General features: G+C 40.0%; 1 protein-coding gene across 2 annotated transcripts in view; it reads left to right on the top strand.

The window, feature by feature from the left end:
• Positions 1-16327, top strand: part of LOC100561760 (copine-5) — a 185775-nt gene extending 169448 nt beyond the window's left edge. For both annotated transcript variants that reach the window (XM_062978409.1, XM_062978410.1), the window contains 7 exons: positions 2904-2950; positions 5782-5963; positions 6727-6854; positions 8924-9026; positions 9808-9865; positions 11596-11669; positions 12488-16327. In XM_062978409.1, coding sequence (XP_062834479.1) covers positions 2904-2950; positions 5782-5963; positions 6727-6854; positions 8924-9026; positions 9808-9865; positions 11596-11669; positions 12488-12676 — 781 coding nt within the window. In that variant the 3' untranslated portion in view covers positions 12677-16327. The remainder of the gene's footprint in view (positions 1-2903; positions 2951-5781; positions 5964-6726; positions 6855-8923; positions 9027-9807; positions 9866-11595; positions 11670-12487) is intronic.
• Positions 16328-16832: the final 505 nt, after the last annotated feature.

Genomic DNA, 16832 nt, shown 5'->3' with positions numbered 1-16832 from the left:
GTCCTAAATAGTAAGGGATGATCCCTATTTTGAGGGTTGGAAGAATTTTCCTTTCAAATAAACTGTCTAAGGATACATCTACACTGTAGAAATAATGCAGTTTGACGCCATTTTAACTACCGTGGATCAATGCTATAGAATAACGAGAACTGTAGTTTTACAAGATCTTTAGCCTTTGCTGCCAAAGAATACTGGTGCCTCACCAAACTATAAATTCCAGTATTCTGTAGCATTGAGCCATGACTATTAAAGTAGTGCCTAACTATATTCATTCTACAGTATAGATGAACCCTCAAATATCATAAAGTCCCATATTTGGAGATGTGGGGCCTTCATAAAGACAAAAATGAGGACGTCATGTAATTCACAAATGCGGAAGATATGGTAATTTTGCAGAGAGTAGCAAATTAACTGGGAATCAATATTCTGTAATGAAGAGAAGAACATTAAAGCCTTAACTGTGAGCTTTGTTGTCAAGTGTTCAAATTCCAGGAAAGTCTTAAAACTGGACTAAAATGAAGAGTTCATTTTAGCCTTACAAAGACAAGGTAGGGCTGTACAGCATTCTATCAGTGTTGACTTAGCATTTTCATTCAAATTCTATGGATGATACCTTTTGCACGAGTACTAGTGTATTGCTGAGCATCATTGTCTTACTCAGGGGCTCTGCACTTCCCCCCCTCCCCCCCCCCCCCCGCCACCTCCCTTACTGCCAAAATCCCTTTTCCCTTATTCCCTTTGTTTCCAAAACCTTCTTTCCTCCCTTCCCTCACCCCCATAAGCAGTCCGTAGCTTTTTCTCTTTGTGTTGCTTGCTTCCAAAATCCAATTACCCTTCCACTGTTCAAGGGGTGCTTTGATTTAGCTTTTCCCTCATGGCAGAATGGGGTTGAAATGAATGGCCCCTGGGATTGCTATAATTATAATTATTATATTTATATTTATTATTATTACAAGGTTGAATGGCCATCTGTTAAGGGTGCTTTGATTGTGCTTTTCCTACATGGAAGAAAGGGGTTGCACTGGATGGCCACTGGGGTCTTTCACTGAGATACTGTTAAGTTTATGTTGGTCAAAAAGTTTGGCATGTCTGATATACACACACATACAAACACACATACATTATATATAATATATAATATAATATGGATCCCCCTGGTGGTGCAGAGGGTTAAACCACTGAGCTGATGAACTTGCTACCGTGTTTCCCCGAAAATAAGACAGTGTCTTATATTAATTTTTGCTCCCAAAGATGCGCTAGGTCTTATTTTCAGGAGATGTCTTATTTTTCCATGAAGAAGAATTCGCATTTATTGTCGAACAAAAAAAATGAACATTTATTATATACTGTACAGTAGTTGTCATCACAAACCAGCATAACCAGGCAAACTGTGAATCCTATCAAGAATTTCTTGTTACTACCAATATTTCCATGTATATGGTACGTACATTTACCGATCTTGCATGCTCTGGTGTTCTGTTCGATGGGCATGCTTCCAAACAAAACCTTTGCTAGGTCTTACTTTCGGGGGAGGCCTTATATTTAGCAATTCAGCAAAACCTCTACTAGGTCTTATTTTCTGGGGATGTCTTATTTTAGGGGAAACAGGATAACCAAAAAATTGATGGTTTGAATCCAGGGAGCGAGGTGAACTTCCACCGTTAGCCCCAGCCTCTGCCAACCTAGCAGTTTGAAAACATGCAAATGTGAGTAGATCAATAGGGAAGGTAATGGTGCTCCATGGCGGGAAGGTAACGGTGCTCCATGGAGCCATGCCTACCACATGACCTTGTAGGCGTCTACAGACAACGCCAGCTCTTCAGCTTAGAAATGGAGAGGAGCCCATTAAACCCTTGTGCCAGCAGAACTGATGATTTGAAGGTTGGGTTGCTGACCTGAAGGTTGCTGGTTCGAATCCAACCTGGAGAGATCGTGGATGAGTTCCCTTTATCAGCTCCAGCTCCATGTGGGGACATGAGAGAAGCCTCCTACAATGATGGTAAAAACATCAGAAAACATCCAGGTATCCCCTGGTCAATGTTCTTGCAGACAGCCAATTCTCTCACATCTGAAATGACTTGCAGTTTCTTAAGTCACCCCTGACATGAAAAAAAAAACAAACCCAAGAGAGTGTTTATTATGAGGGCTTGCTGTACTTTTATCTATTTTGTTTCTAAATGATTTCATACTTTTTAAAAAGAATACCATTTTAATATACTATATTTTCATTAGGCTTTCAGTTTTTAATCAGGTTTTTAGCTCAATCTTGTAATTTTGTTGTAAGTCATATTGGATTCTATGTCAGGATAAGGTGGCATATTAAATATACAAATATTAAATATATAGATCTATAATTGTGAGTGTGCAGGAACAACTATAAATGTTGTTCAACATAGTGACCATCATTTTTGGATTCTCTTTGGGAGCATGGCCATGGGGACTGCCACAATGAGAATTTGCACTTCAAAAGGTACTACTTCCCTACTGGTCAACTGAATTTGACTCTCTGTCCCCTTTCTTTGAACCCTCTTGAAAGAATAGGGTTCAAAAAAGAAATCTTGTTGTGAGTGTTTATTATAAAACATGAGGCTTGTATATACAATCAACCCTCCATTTCCACAGCCACGATTTGAAAATACTATTTTTAAAATCGAAAAAGGAAGCTCAATATTGTAGTTTTGAATAAAGGGGACCATTTTACTATACCACTGTATATAATGGGACTTGGCATCCATGGATTTTGATACCCAAGCAGGTACAAAGGGTCTACTGTATTTATGATTGATGGTAGAAAGGAAAGATGAATTCGAGATGTGAAAGTCCAAGGTGTCACCCAGAGACCTGGGCTAATCAAGGTGCTGATTGGCATAATAATGAATATTTGTTCTGTGACCTTTTTGCAGGACGCAGATCAATTTCACTGTGGCCATTGACTTCACAGCTTCTAATGGTAAGTTGCTTTGATAGTAAATATTTTACAGAACCTATATTTATTTCCCAAAGTTTACCAGATACATTTTGAGATGTACATACTTATTGAATCTAGTTTCAGCATAGTCACAAACATGTTTAAAAGATCCATTGAGTTTCATAGGCCTTTTCCCCCCAGGGAGTATGCAGTCATTTGGGAATATAATCACAATGCACAAAGACAGCCAATTGAGCATTCTGGCTTTGCCTCTGGCCTGGGGACTGGGATTTACTTCAGGTGTGACTTGGCTCCTTCCTCTCCTGATGCCTTCTCTTCCCTTTTTGGTGGGGAGAGGAGCCTCTTCTTCTGGCAGATCTTGGCTCCCAGAGCAGTTCTTCCAAGAGATTATTTTGTCAACATACTTCTGAAATCTGCTGACACATTTCTGAGTTAGGGTTATACTGCCCATTGTGAAAAACAGATGACACCATGCTATTCTATTCAGTGTTAAATCCAGAAACGCTGTTTGCTTACATCCAGTTTAATGAAACATTCTATGCTAAAAGTAAGCCTGGTTGGGATAAAAGTGCATGCGAACTATGACCCAGTGTGATGAGGCTATGTGCAGCATTGCACAGACTAGTCCTTTCTACCCTGCAGCAACCTTGTCCATAAAGTTTCAAACCACTTTAGACATGAAAACTGAAATATGAACTTTGTGTTCCTATTAAATCTTGCTTAGTTAAACAGGATTCAGTGACAACACACTAATGCATGCTCAAAACAACTGTCTGGTTTGCGTGCCAAGTATGCACTGCAGTACAAAAGAATTCCAAAGAGACAGCTGTTCACCTGTGCTGACCCTACCTTCTCCCTAAAATATAATCTGGTAGTTATTTCAGAGGAAAGAGCTGGCAAAGTCACCTCTAACTATTCCTTCCCTAGGAAAACCCTATGAAACCCATGGGTCACTGTAAATTCAAGCAGATTGAAAATGCATACATACAAATAAAGATTAAATATAGTTGGGTAATTTTCAGGGGAAGCAGCACTACCATTCTAGCAAGAGATCTAATGGAAGGAATTATTTTTCTCTTGGAGCTGCTTCCAACTGTGGGAAGGGGGATTAGACTCTTTCTCCCTCCAAAACCCTCCATGTACGCTCAAAATACAAGATACAATGCAATTGCTGGAAAATTGTAAATGATTATGCACTACAAAATCAAAGAGTCATAGAGCTGGAAGAGACAAGTGCCAACCAGTCCAACCCCATGCCATTCAGGAATAGCACAATGAAAGCACTCTTGACAGATGGCCATTCAGCCTTTGCTTAAAAATCTCCAGAGAAGGAGACTCCACCACACTCCAAAGCAGCATATTCCACTGCCAAACAGCTCTTACCCTCAAGTTCTTCCTAATGTTTAAGTGGAATCTTTCCCCCTACAATATGAATCCATTGCTTTGTGTCCTGCTGTCCAGAATAGCCAAAAACAGCTTGTTCTCTCCTCAATGTGACATCCTTTCAAATATATAAAATGGTTATCATATCCCCTCTCAGCCTTCTTTTCTCCAAGCTAAATATACCCAACTCCCTCAGATGTTCCTCATAGGGCTTCACTTCCAAACCTTTTATTGTTTTGGTCTCCCTTCTCTGAACATGTTTCAACTTGTCAATGCCCTTCTTGAATTGTGGTGCCCAGAACTGGACATAGTATTCCAGGTGAGATCTGACCAACACAGAATAGAGTGAGACAACGGCTTCCCTCAATCTCAACATTATACTCCTATTAATGCAACCTAGAATCACATTGGCACCTCATTCTCCAAGTGTGTAAAGGTTGCCTTGGTCACTCGTTGGCTGTGGCACATGCATCTGGGGATCATTCAGCTATCCTTGCACACCAGAAGGGGAGGGGCATATTGCTTGCCAGTAAAGGGCAGAAATTTATATTTCATTCCCGGGTTTGCAGGAATGACTGGCTTTCAACCAAATGTACTCCACAGCCAATCAGGAACTTGGAGATAGCAGATATTCCTACTCTTCTTGCATAGCTAGAGGCAAAGGCATTGCACAAGGAAGTATAATATGACTTCTAGAATAATGCTTTTCAAAAGGAATACTTACGTTAATACAGCCTTCCTTAATAAATTGCTCATTGCATTGCCTGTTCATTACTTTGTAGAAGAAAATCAATATTAAAAAGTAATGCAGTGGCCCAGCAGACTAACAGTTCTCATTAGTATGCCAGAAAGGAGGCCCTCTGATCTTAATTCTTGGCCAGACTTGGAGAAGTTTCAGAAAACAGGTATGCGTGCAAACAGTACGTTGCATGGACCAACTCAGCAGAGAGAAATTGCCTGATGCTTTCTTTTTCTATGCCACTCATTTGTTTGTTTAAGCTGTTTATGCACTGCCTTCCATAATATTTATTCCATGGTAGTTTAACAAATTGCCATGGTAAAATATACAATAAAGCTATTAAAATCAATAGAAAATAGTGCAGTTAATAAAACATCAGTGAAAACCTTCCCGCTAGTGTTTACAACATTCTTCAAATACTTAACATGCAAAACATTAAAATGCCTGAGAGAATAAAAATATTTTAATCTAATGCTTAAAAGAGAATACAGTTGATCAAACAGCACTACAACGTTGTTTTATGGTGTATAAAGCAGTGTTTGAAATACTGTTTACAATGTCTGTTTGTGAAGTTACAAAGCAAACTAATGCAATGCTTGAGAGGTACAAGAGTCTTAACCTGATACTGCATACTAAAGACTACTACAGGTCAGCTGTCATCACAAACACTATAGACTTCCAAAGAATGAACAAAGGGCTGTTCTCAATTTCTTCCTCTCTTCTTTGGCAGGCAACCCCTCTCAGTCAACTTCACTTCACTACATGAATCCTTATCAGCTCAATGCATATGCTATGGCACTGAAGGCTGTGGGCGAGATTATCCAGGACTATGACAGTGACAAAATGTTCCCAGCACTTGGGTTTGGAGCCAAGATCCCACCTGATGGCCGTGTCTCCCATGAGTTCCCCTTGGTATGAATGATGCCTTACTGTTGCAGTACTACAACTCTCACAGTTCTGGCCATTGCTACATGGGAGATTCATATTTGTTCAAAAAGCAACTTTCCTGAGATCTGTTGAGCATTCAGAAATTGCTTCTGTATTATGCTTTGAATCATAGAACCATAGAATCATAGAGTTGAAAGAGATCCTTTGGGCCATCCAGTCCAGCCCCCCTGCCAAGAAGGAAAATCACATTCAAAGCACCCCCAATAGATGGCCATCCAGCTTCTGCTTAAAAGCCGTCAAAGAAGAAGCCTCTGCCGCACTCTGGGGCAGAGAGTTCCACTGCTGAACAAACTCTTACAATGGAACTCTTTGCTTCCAGATGGGTCTACTAACAGACAAAACATCTGTTCATTCAAAAGCCTCTCCTGGTTTTGTAAAACCCCTTAAAGCTGGGAGAAGTAGCGAAAATAAGATTGGAGAGCTGTAACTAATTTTGAGGGGGGAAAATGCTATCCCAGAGGCTCCCAGGAGTAGACATATTAGAGGACGATTTTGGGGTGTATCTGGAAAAGGCTTTTGGTGTTCCAAGAGGATAACAAAACAAAATGCCCCAAGGACTTGCATGTGACCTATGGGCCTTATAGTCAATGCTAAATGTGTTATTAACTGAAAGGGAGTGATACGAATGAGTTGGAAGAGGAATTGAAAGAGCATAAGAAAGGAAGTAAGGCTGCAGTCTCTACTCAAGAACTTTCCTTATAGTTGTGTCTCCCCTTCTCTAATGCAGAATGGCAACTCTGACAATCCTCATTGTAGTGGCATAGAAGGAATCCTTGAAGCCTACCACCAGAGCCTCAAGACAGTGCAGCTTTATGGTCCAACGAACTTTGCGCCGGTAGTTAACCATGTTGCGAGGTATGTCCTGTAAATGCAGGGGTATCCAGAGGATCCTGTCTTAGTGGTCCAGTGAACACTCTGGAAATCATTTACATTTTGAAAGGAGCTATCCAAGGTGCTGAACCCTCTTGCTAAAAAATAAATTGAGAACTTGGATTGCTTATTTAAATCTGGAATAAAAGCAAAAGTGGGATCACTGCACCAATAGTACGGAAGCCTCTGGATGCTCTAACATGATGCTATCACAAAGCATGGGAGATGCTTGTTTGAGTGCGCAATCCAGAGGCCACGTGCATACATGAGATACCAGGAGAAAATGGGAATCGGTAAGGATCCTGAGCCCCAACAAAGATGCAAATAATATTAACAAATTTGATCTTCCTCAATAAGAAAAACTGCCTCAGGATATTGAAACACCCCATTGAAAATAATAATAATAACAACAACAACAACACTTTATTTATATCCTGCACCTATCTCCCCAAGGGGACTCAGGGTGGAAAAAAACAGTCCTTTCGTCTTTTCAATTCATGAAAGTGAAAAGACCAGTCCATTTTTTAAAAAGTAGCAGTAAAGGAAGAAACCTGTTGTTGTTTTTTTAACAAAATACTATTTGGGGGGGGGAGATGTTGCATGTTTTGTTTTAAAAAAACAACATTTTGGGACAAGAAGGGGTTATATATATATAACCCCTGAGGCACTGAGAAGTATACATGTTCAATGGGCCTTCTGACTCTGGGATTTTGAATCATCATGCCCCATATTAGTTAATGGTGGTGATGTGAATTGAGATGGACTGAGGTGTACACATTCACATTGAATCATAGAATCATAGAATAGTAGAGTTGGAAGAGACCTCATAGGCCATCTAGTCCAACCCCCTGCTAAGAAGCAGGAAATTGCATTCAAAGCACCCCCGACAGATGACCATCCAGCCTCTGTTTAAAAGCCTCCAAAGAAGGAGCCTCCACCACAGTCTGGGGGAGAGAGTTCCACTGCCGAACAGCCCTCACAGTGAGGAAGTTCTTCCTGATGTTCAGGTGGAATCTCCTTTCCTGTAGTTTGAAGCCATTGTTCCGCATCCTAGTCTGCAGGGCAGCAGAAAACAAGCTTGCTCCCTCCTCCCTATGACTTCCCTTCACGTATTTGTACATGGCTATCATGTCTCCTCTCAGCCTTCTCTTCTGCAGGCTAAACATGCCCAGTTCTTTAAGCCGCTCCTCATAGGGCTTGTTCTCCAGACCTTTGATTGCTGTCATTTAATATGGGACACAATCATCTACATCTTTCTATATCTGCAGTTTGTCTTCAAATCAAACCCTTGAGATATGGCAGGTCCACTGTATTAGGTAGATTTGATTCTGTAGCTTGGTTTTCCACTGCCACTCCCCAACAACTCACTTTCTGTAATATCCCTTTGCATACTGATCCAGACGAACACAGTTTTGTCTTTGAATTCTGTCATGTTGGGAGAGGTTGCAATGCTTACAAGGTGAGTTTAGAGGGCAGGCATTTTGATCATTAAGAGGTCAGAACCAAATTTCAATCTAAGCAATGACCATAAAAATGGGTTGCGATGATGTAAGACTTATGCCATTGTGATTTAGTAAAGAGAAAAGCAGCAACAATTTATCAAATGAAATCTTGCAATCTTGCCCAGCAGGAAAGAAAACAAAGATGTAATTTAATTAGCTCTTATGTAAATCCAGCACTCATTATATTCCTTCTGTTGAGCTGATGTTGGATATCAGTCATCATATATAAGCTTAAACTTCACAAGACATTGACCTCTAAATGATACTGGTCTGGAAAATGTACTGGCATTGGTGAGTCCCACAGCAAAAGTTCCTTTTGTACTGGAAATGAGGAGATGCATTTTCTCTTGCACATTTTCATTTTGTCTCCCGGCCCTCATCAGAAATGTGCTATGAGCAGTTGCCAGGGACCAACTTCCCAAGTAGTGTGTGTTGAAAATGCATAAGGGCAAATGAAGTCTAGTATTACCTTCATTCAGGCCAAAAGATTGCATTTCAAAGGAAGATTTCGGGCCTTTCTAACAGAATTCAACTTTGTTCCTTCTAATACAGATATGCTGCAGCTGTGCAGGATGGCTCCCAATACTTTGTTTTGCTCATCATCACCGATGGTGTGATTTCAGATATGGCCCAGACAAAGGAAGCAATTGTCAACGTGAGTAGCACAGACAAAGGTGTTGCATTGGCAATTCAGCAAAAGCACAGGAAAGTGATTTCTGCCAGAATGTTTAAATTTTTTTTTAAAAAAAAAACCCTTTAGCTTCAAGTAGGAACATCAGCTGCATAAGTCGCAGCGGAGATGTATTTCTCTATACCAAAAATATGAGACATCCACTAGCTCTAAACAGCAAATTTGAGACTAATTCTTTTATTAAGCTTGGGAAATACTGAGAACTATGAATATACTTCTTTCTACTTTGTAGCTAATTTCTGCTGTGATAGCACCACTAATGTAACGTTTCTAAAAAGATTCAGGAGCCACCTAGGGTTAAATCCAATTAATGAGTGCCAACCTGGAAAGAACCATTGAATCAATAAGCTCTGCATAAGTATAAACATACCTTATTCCCACTTGTTCTCTGCTAGCTGGGGCCAACAATTGGATTTAGCCAATAGTACTTAATGCTTCACATAGTTACTTCAATAACTCTATGCTTCTGATGGAGACTGTGTGTTCAACCAGATGGTACCAAACTGTGATTCCCATCACTTCTAGTTGTTGTTCAATTGTAACTCCCATCATCCTTCACCATTGGCTAATGCTAGCTAGTATTTGAAAAGTTGCAATCCAACAACATCTGGAGAAAAATAAGTTGCCTTATAACTTGATTTCTGAAATCCACACTGTTCCTTTTACTTTCTCCACATCTCTTGACCTTAATCCTCCCAGCCTCCACAATTGCATTAATTCTCTTCTGTTTCCTATTGGTTCTAAGGCTGCCAAGCTTCCAATGTCCATAATCATTGTGGGAGTTGGCCAGGCTGAATTTGATGGTAAGGATGAAGTTTGTGTCAAATTATTTCCAATAATGAAATGTGAGGTATTACATATGCCTTTACTAAAAAAATCTTATTATGCTATATACATGCTGCATTGGCAGCAGCTATGATTGGGCTAAAGCTAGCATGAAGTAATCACAACCTTATGCTGAACCCACAGCAAAATTAACTGTATCAGCCACCCATAAAAATGTGCTCATGGAACAACACAGACAGAAACTTCCACAGTCTGGCCAACTGCAAGGTTGGCCACCTAACATCCATGTTATTTACTATGCACAACATTGTGCACCAACACTGATATGTTGTCAACAACACATAGAAATAAACTCCTATGTTTAAAAAAGCAAATATTTTGCTTCAGAATGCCCTGTAAGGGTGTGGAGGACCCAATGAATTTTGTTCTCTGCCTAAGGCAGTGGTTCTCAACCTGTGGGTCCCTGGTAAACTGGCTGGGATTTCTGGGAGTTGTAGGCCAAAACACCCAGAAACCCACTGGCCTAAGCGATCTATGGCTTCACAAAGGACAACAAAAAGCTGGTTCCCAAGAGAGATTACTGTATTACTGCTAATAGAGTTTACTGTCCTTGCCTCAGTCTTCACATAGTAGGCAAGAAAGAAAATGATCTTGGCCTGCATTGAGAAGATCAGACCAAACCAACTGAATTATAACAAAAGCAGCATCTGACTACAAATATGGGCCTATAACTCTTAACATCATCACTTTCTTCTCTTATATGATGAAGAAGACAGTGGAACTTCAAAAGCTTGCACAATATATTGTGTGCATTTTGGTTAGTGAAGAAAAGTATCAATATTTTCTTATAATGAGCTGTAGACTATTCCAACAATGCAGCCAGCAATGAATTGGACACTTATAGACACACATTGTGGAGCTTCTTGCAAAGATAATTCTGAATTCCTTGATGGCAACGCAATGTCACCTCTCTTAATATGTGAGCTCTCAGTCTGTGAGCGTTTTTCCAGCAGCCTTTCAGTTTGCCTATATGTTTTTGGTGCCATAATGCTTCTAGAAGCACAAAAGGAAAAAAAATATAATCCTTCATAAGTTTTGTTAGAAAATATTCAAGCAAGACCCTTCCCCCTCAAACTCTTATAGTATTTTTAAACTAAAACAGAGAGAAGATGAAAGCATAGAGATAAATTGTTGGGTGTGTGTAACATATATCCTTAGGTATTAAATGCTCACCACATACCTGGATTGCACATATGTATTTAGAAAGAAAACCAGAAAAGAAAGACTGCAGAACCATCAATGGATGAAACTGAACAGAAGTTATATGCTTCATTTTTAAAAGATTTGCAAACAGCAATATATGCTGAAGACACTGAACTAATTGTGATAATATGTTTGCACCACATATCTAATGTCTCATATTTGTCAGCCTCCAGTGCAAAAATCAGTTCCTTGCTTGAAGTCTGCATAATATAATTAACAGCTAAAATATAACTAATTAATTGTACCATCCAGTGAATAATGACAAATGAACACTGATGGGGCCAATATGCAAAAAACAAGAATGCAAATCCTGTTTAAGTCTGACCAAGAAAATAGCTGTGCCATTTCCTCAAATTGCCTTTTTGAGACAATTGGTCTGCTAATCAGCCATTAAACAGATGGGTTTTGAGAACCTGTTGTAATGGTTCTTCATTCTTAGTGATTAATCCTTGTTGTTTCTAATCCTTTTTCTTGCAATGGATAGCTATGGTGGAGTTGGATGGGGATGATATTCGAATTTCATCTCGTGGGAAGATTGCTGAACGTGACATTGTTCAGGTAATTAAAAGAAAAAGATTCAATATACCCTATATCCTCATGCCTACGTCTAGATATTTTAGTCAAAAAAATCACCTAAAAACTTGAGTTGATTTATTCATGGGTTAGTGTAACGTACTGTGTTTTGATTCATAACAAAAAAAAAAAGGAACTGTGTCCTTTCTGAGTAGAGAAGTGAACAAAGAGCTTTATCTATTCTGGAATAATCTTTCTAAAAGCACTGACGTCCTCTATGGCATTGCTTCTGGCCTTTTTAAATGCCTGAGGAGGGAAATGGAGGCAGTGATCAAGGGCCTCAATTTATACATGAGGTTGACTTATACATGAGCACATACAGTAATCTGCCTACTTGGCCTCTGAAATTGTGTGCCACTGTTGTTTCAGAATAGTTAAGAACAGAAGATTTCTCTGCTTGTAATGTGGTGTGTGGAAATAATACCTTCAGCAAGACCAAAAGTGAGGAACAGCAGAACCAGCCATTTCGGGGGGGGGGGGGGGGGGGGGGGTCAAAAGGTGTCAAAACAGAAATTTAAGAGTACAGCTTAGAAAATTTTGTCACCTACAGTACCCAAAATTTTGATCCTGTATAGCCAGTGGTTTCTTTGTGTGAAGAATTCCAAGAACCCTCATCCAAAAAAGTAGCTTTTTTGAGATTTTTTTTTGTTGTAAATGAAATTTACCTAAGTGTTGACTTGGTTCAGCATTGATTCAAGAAATCCCTTTTAGCTGGAACTAGAAATTGGACTTAGGACATTGGCTTTTAAATAATCTTTTATTCTGCTTTTGATGTCTCTGAAATATTATTTTTCCCCTCCCAGTTTGTTCCATTTCGAGATTACATTGACCGTACAGGGAACCACGTTCTGAGCATGGCCCGGCTGGCTAAGGACGTCCTGGCGGAGATCCCAGATCAGTTCATCTCCTACATGAAGGGACGCGGCATCAAACCCAGCCCAGCACCCCCTCCATACACCCCTACAGGACACACCCTTCAGACAGAGATTTGAAGATCAGGAGAGGCAGAAAAAAGAGCACAGCAGACAGGTGCCAACAAAACACTAGTCACACTCTTGTGTCGCTCATCAATTCCCTGGGGGCAGACCTCAAGGCAGAGGCCACAACACAACATGAAAAGCCACAATCTACTCTTTTCATCTCAAAAAGCCCAAAAGCAGGAACTGGTCTGTTCTGTATTTTTGGCAAAGTAGTATGCATAATTGGTAAAGATACCCCAGCCTTGAGATGCAGCAATTTGGGGGAAATGTGTTTTGTCTTTTTTATACATGAAAACCCCAATCATTGGCAAACTTCCTTGTACTTGGGAAGGTTATGGAGGTGGCAGGAATCCTGTCTCTCGTGTGTTTTGCTTTATGGTGTGTGTGATGGAACAACTACTTCCCCAATCTCCAAGCATCTCTCCATTTTTCCTAACCCCACATCGGTTTCTGAATGACTTGTTTTTTTATAGTCCACCTGCTGCCCTTCGTCTTCTTGCTTTGTAATGGCTCAGCTTATGGATTGACCTGGCAGGCTGAATATTGTGATCAAGTGTCTGTGTGATTGTCATCTCTTAAGCTACTAGTGTTATTGCTGTTCTTTGTTCTGCATCCTGTCCCTTGGTTGTTAAAATCCCCTTTAATACTTTGTAAATCTACTTTGGCAAATATTCATGCAGACCTGAACCGTTTGTCCTTTGGTTTGTTTCTGTGCCTCTGTTATGTTCCCTTTCATTTTTATAAAGCCCTGGTTTTCAGCAAACAATCATTTTTAGAGTTTGAGATTTTGTATGTTCTGTATATGACATTCTGAATAAGAGAGATGAAAATTAAAACTGGGCCAGATTTTTGACGTTATTGCAGTTCTGACCCTCAAGTTAGTAGCATTACATCAATAGCCAGCCTTCTCAGGCAGCAGAGGCTTGAGGTTTAGGCTTTAAATATGTGTTTACAGAGGGATGAGGAAAGTTGCTTCCCATGTGATCCATGGTTGTAGTTCTTTCCACATTCTGGTGTTGCACTTTACTGGGTCCTTGCAACATATGAATCTTTTGTAAGATACAGAGCTGCTGCGTAAAAACTCCAGCTGGCCTGGATCACACAACATGCATATAGTGCTAAGGGGGAGAGAGGTGAGAAACCTGTTGTCCTCCAGATGCTTTTGGACTTCAGGCTCTCTGTTCTTGCTTTGGAGAAGTCAGGAACAGAGTCTCAGCAAGTTCCCAAGCAGTTACTTCATTTTTCTGGGAAGCCCTTATATTGTTTTTTTGTTTCAGTAATACAACCGTCCTCTTCCATTGACTCAGGGTGGCTTACACTTTACAAATTCTTAGTCAAGCATATCATCCAGTCCCTTGTTAACACCAAATGTTCCAACAAGTGGCCTTTTCCACATGTGCTTCACTTGTAGATTGCCTCACTGATACTGCTGGCAAAGAAGCTTTTTCCTTATTGTTTTAACATCCTTTTTCTCCTCATCCATAGTCTCCAGTTTTCCAGGACCACCTCCTTTCCTTCATCATTTCCCCCATATCACTACCAACACATATCCATCTCTTCCCATAACAGCACTGACTGCCCCAAAACAATGAGGGATTGCTATCTCCAAATGATGTTACTTAAGTAGATTCAAAACCTCTAGATCAAACTCTTAGAGGAAAACTGGAAGTGAAATCAATATGAAATTATGACCACTGAGTTCCTAACTGCTCTAGGATTAATGGTCATAGTTGGAAAAGCTTCTGAGAGTCCAAAGATGTTGTTATGCAGGTCCACAAAAATATTCTCCAGCTTCCCTTTTTCAAGTTTGTCTCAAGTATTGACCATATATTTGACCTATCTTTCACAAGACATCTCCAATGTTTGTAAATAACTTTGTTTTAATCTACTGAAATTTAAATCTCAACCCATTAAAATCCCTGTTCAAAAAACCGTGCTATCTTCCCATGTCACTTGCTCTCAAGATACTGCAGGGAAGCTGATAATCTGGACAAAATTCCATCCCAGAGAAGCTGGCCTGAATCCTTCAGATCTCTTAGGCAAAAAAACTTGTTTCATGTCATTGGAGCACAGTTTGTGAAGGAGGTCCAAGAGAGCAAGAGCTGCCAACTGGGTACAATGGAACCATCTCAGTTTACCCTCCACCAAGACATTAATTTGAGTTGGAGGGGGATAAACTCTACCTGCCATTTTCTGGTAACAATCCTACCTGCTGGTGGAAGTTCTTGCACAAAGAAGTACTGGATACCTCATTTCACTATGCCAAAAAAGTGGTTACACTATGACCCCTATTCTATGATAGCATAAGTTAAGAGGATCCTAACATATATTGGGAGTTAAGGTTGGCCATGCTATCTGGGGAATTCTGGGTACTTCCAGATGAGGAGTTCCTAATGCTATTGAACAAACTGTCTGGATCTCCCCATAAAATGTGGCCTTAGTTATTATTGGATAAAACTCTTGTCTGGAAGCAGGCCCCAATTTCTCTCCCCTCTCAGATTTGAATTTTCTGATGATGTGGAAAGAACTGTAACTCAACATTCTCATTTTTTGTATGAAATTCTCTCCCATGCTGAATAGCCAGTTCAGAAGAAATCCAGAATTAGGTATGATAAATGGAAGATTTTCTAGTGAGTTAGCTTTGGTATGTGGATTCTTCTTTAAAAGAGCAATCTCCACACATATAAGGTCTTCCAAGCTCCAGAAAAAGAGAAGTGCTGAAAACATCACTTCTCTGCCTTCTTTCTTTGTTTTAACAGTATTGAGTCATACTACACCTCCCACCTACCACTTATAACCAAAGTCAACTTTGATGGTACCTGGTGGTTTCCATGTCAAGGAGTGTGGAATCCACTCTGGTTTTAGACCAAACTTTAAAAGAGCTAAGCACAGTATTAAAGCCTATCTCCAAGGGGTTCAGCTCCTTGAATAGCTCTTTTACAATTAGGATGAAACATGAAGTAGATTCACCACTCGGGTAACAGGAGAACCACCAGCCACCATGGTCAATGTAGAAGAGTCAGTTTAACATGAATGTCCAGCTCTGAAGGAGCAGAGATACTACTGAACAGTATTTGCCCATGGTATTTGTGTTCCCTCTCTCTGTCCAGGGTTACATAATGGCAAGTACAACTGAGGAGTGTGTGCCACATCTGTACAAATGGATGTGTTGAATGACACGTGGCAAAGCAGTCCTCTTCCCAGTTGTAAGAGCAGAGGAGTGAAGTGGCATAGCTTGTATGGATTTGTGCCCTGGAGTTTATAGAGGCAGTGTGTAAGTGAAACATTCCAGGAATAAAGATGTATAGTGTGTGTATAAGATCAGATACAGAGTCTGATACACCTGAAAAGTCATAGGTCCAGAAAATCACGCTCAGGTGGCATAGGTATTCTCCAGACAACCTCATTGGAAAGTATGGTGAAATCCTGTTCTGTGTATTGTCTACTCCCCACATCAACACTTTCCTCTAACTTTTGATGATTCTTACCCCCATCTCGCATGTTTTCACTTTATCCTCATTGCCCTCCCACTTCACAACTATTTTTATTTGCATGGCTATTTATATCTTTTATGCTACTGTATTCTACGTTGAACGTCTGTTGTAATATGGTTTCTATTGGATTGCCTTAAACTGAAATAAATGATTCCTTTTATTAAAAACAGCATGTGAGTGTTTATCTTAAAGCATAAATGACATGTTAGGCTTATCAGGTGTTCCAATATTGGCAGAAATATCTAGAATCTAGAATCACTTTCAGGGTAGAGAATTGATTAGCATGGTTTGACAAGACTAAAGCAGCTAATGGAAAAATGCTTTTAGAAACACAATCTCTACGTATCTCTTTCTTAGGTCCATCCACTGCCAAGCAGTTCTTGAAACTAGAATGATAGAGTTGCAAAACTCCATGATTGTAATGGCCATTTACTCCAACGGCCTGTCATGCAGGAATATATAACTCCCAAAAGATAGTCATCTGGCCTCTGTTGAGGAACCTCCAAAGGCAGTCTATTGCGCAATTGAGGGATCCTGACCTTTACGCCTTTACACAGTGTGGCTATCACTGTGCAACAAGAGAAGAATCAATAAAAATATATGGTGAAGAGTTACATTCTGCCAGCAGTCAAATATGATCTTGAATTGATATAACCTAGCAATAAATATAATAT

The sequence above is a fragment of the Anolis carolinensis genome, chromosome 4, assembly GCF_035594765.1.
Source record: "Anolis carolinensis isolate JA03-04 chromosome 4, rAnoCar3.1.pri, whole genome shotgun sequence".
Classification (NCBI taxonomy): Eukaryota; Metazoa; Chordata; class Lepidosauria; order Squamata; family Dactyloidae; genus Anolis; species Anolis carolinensis.
Note: the sequence above shows the minus strand (reverse complement) of the source record. Positions and strands in the feature narration are given on the sequence as shown.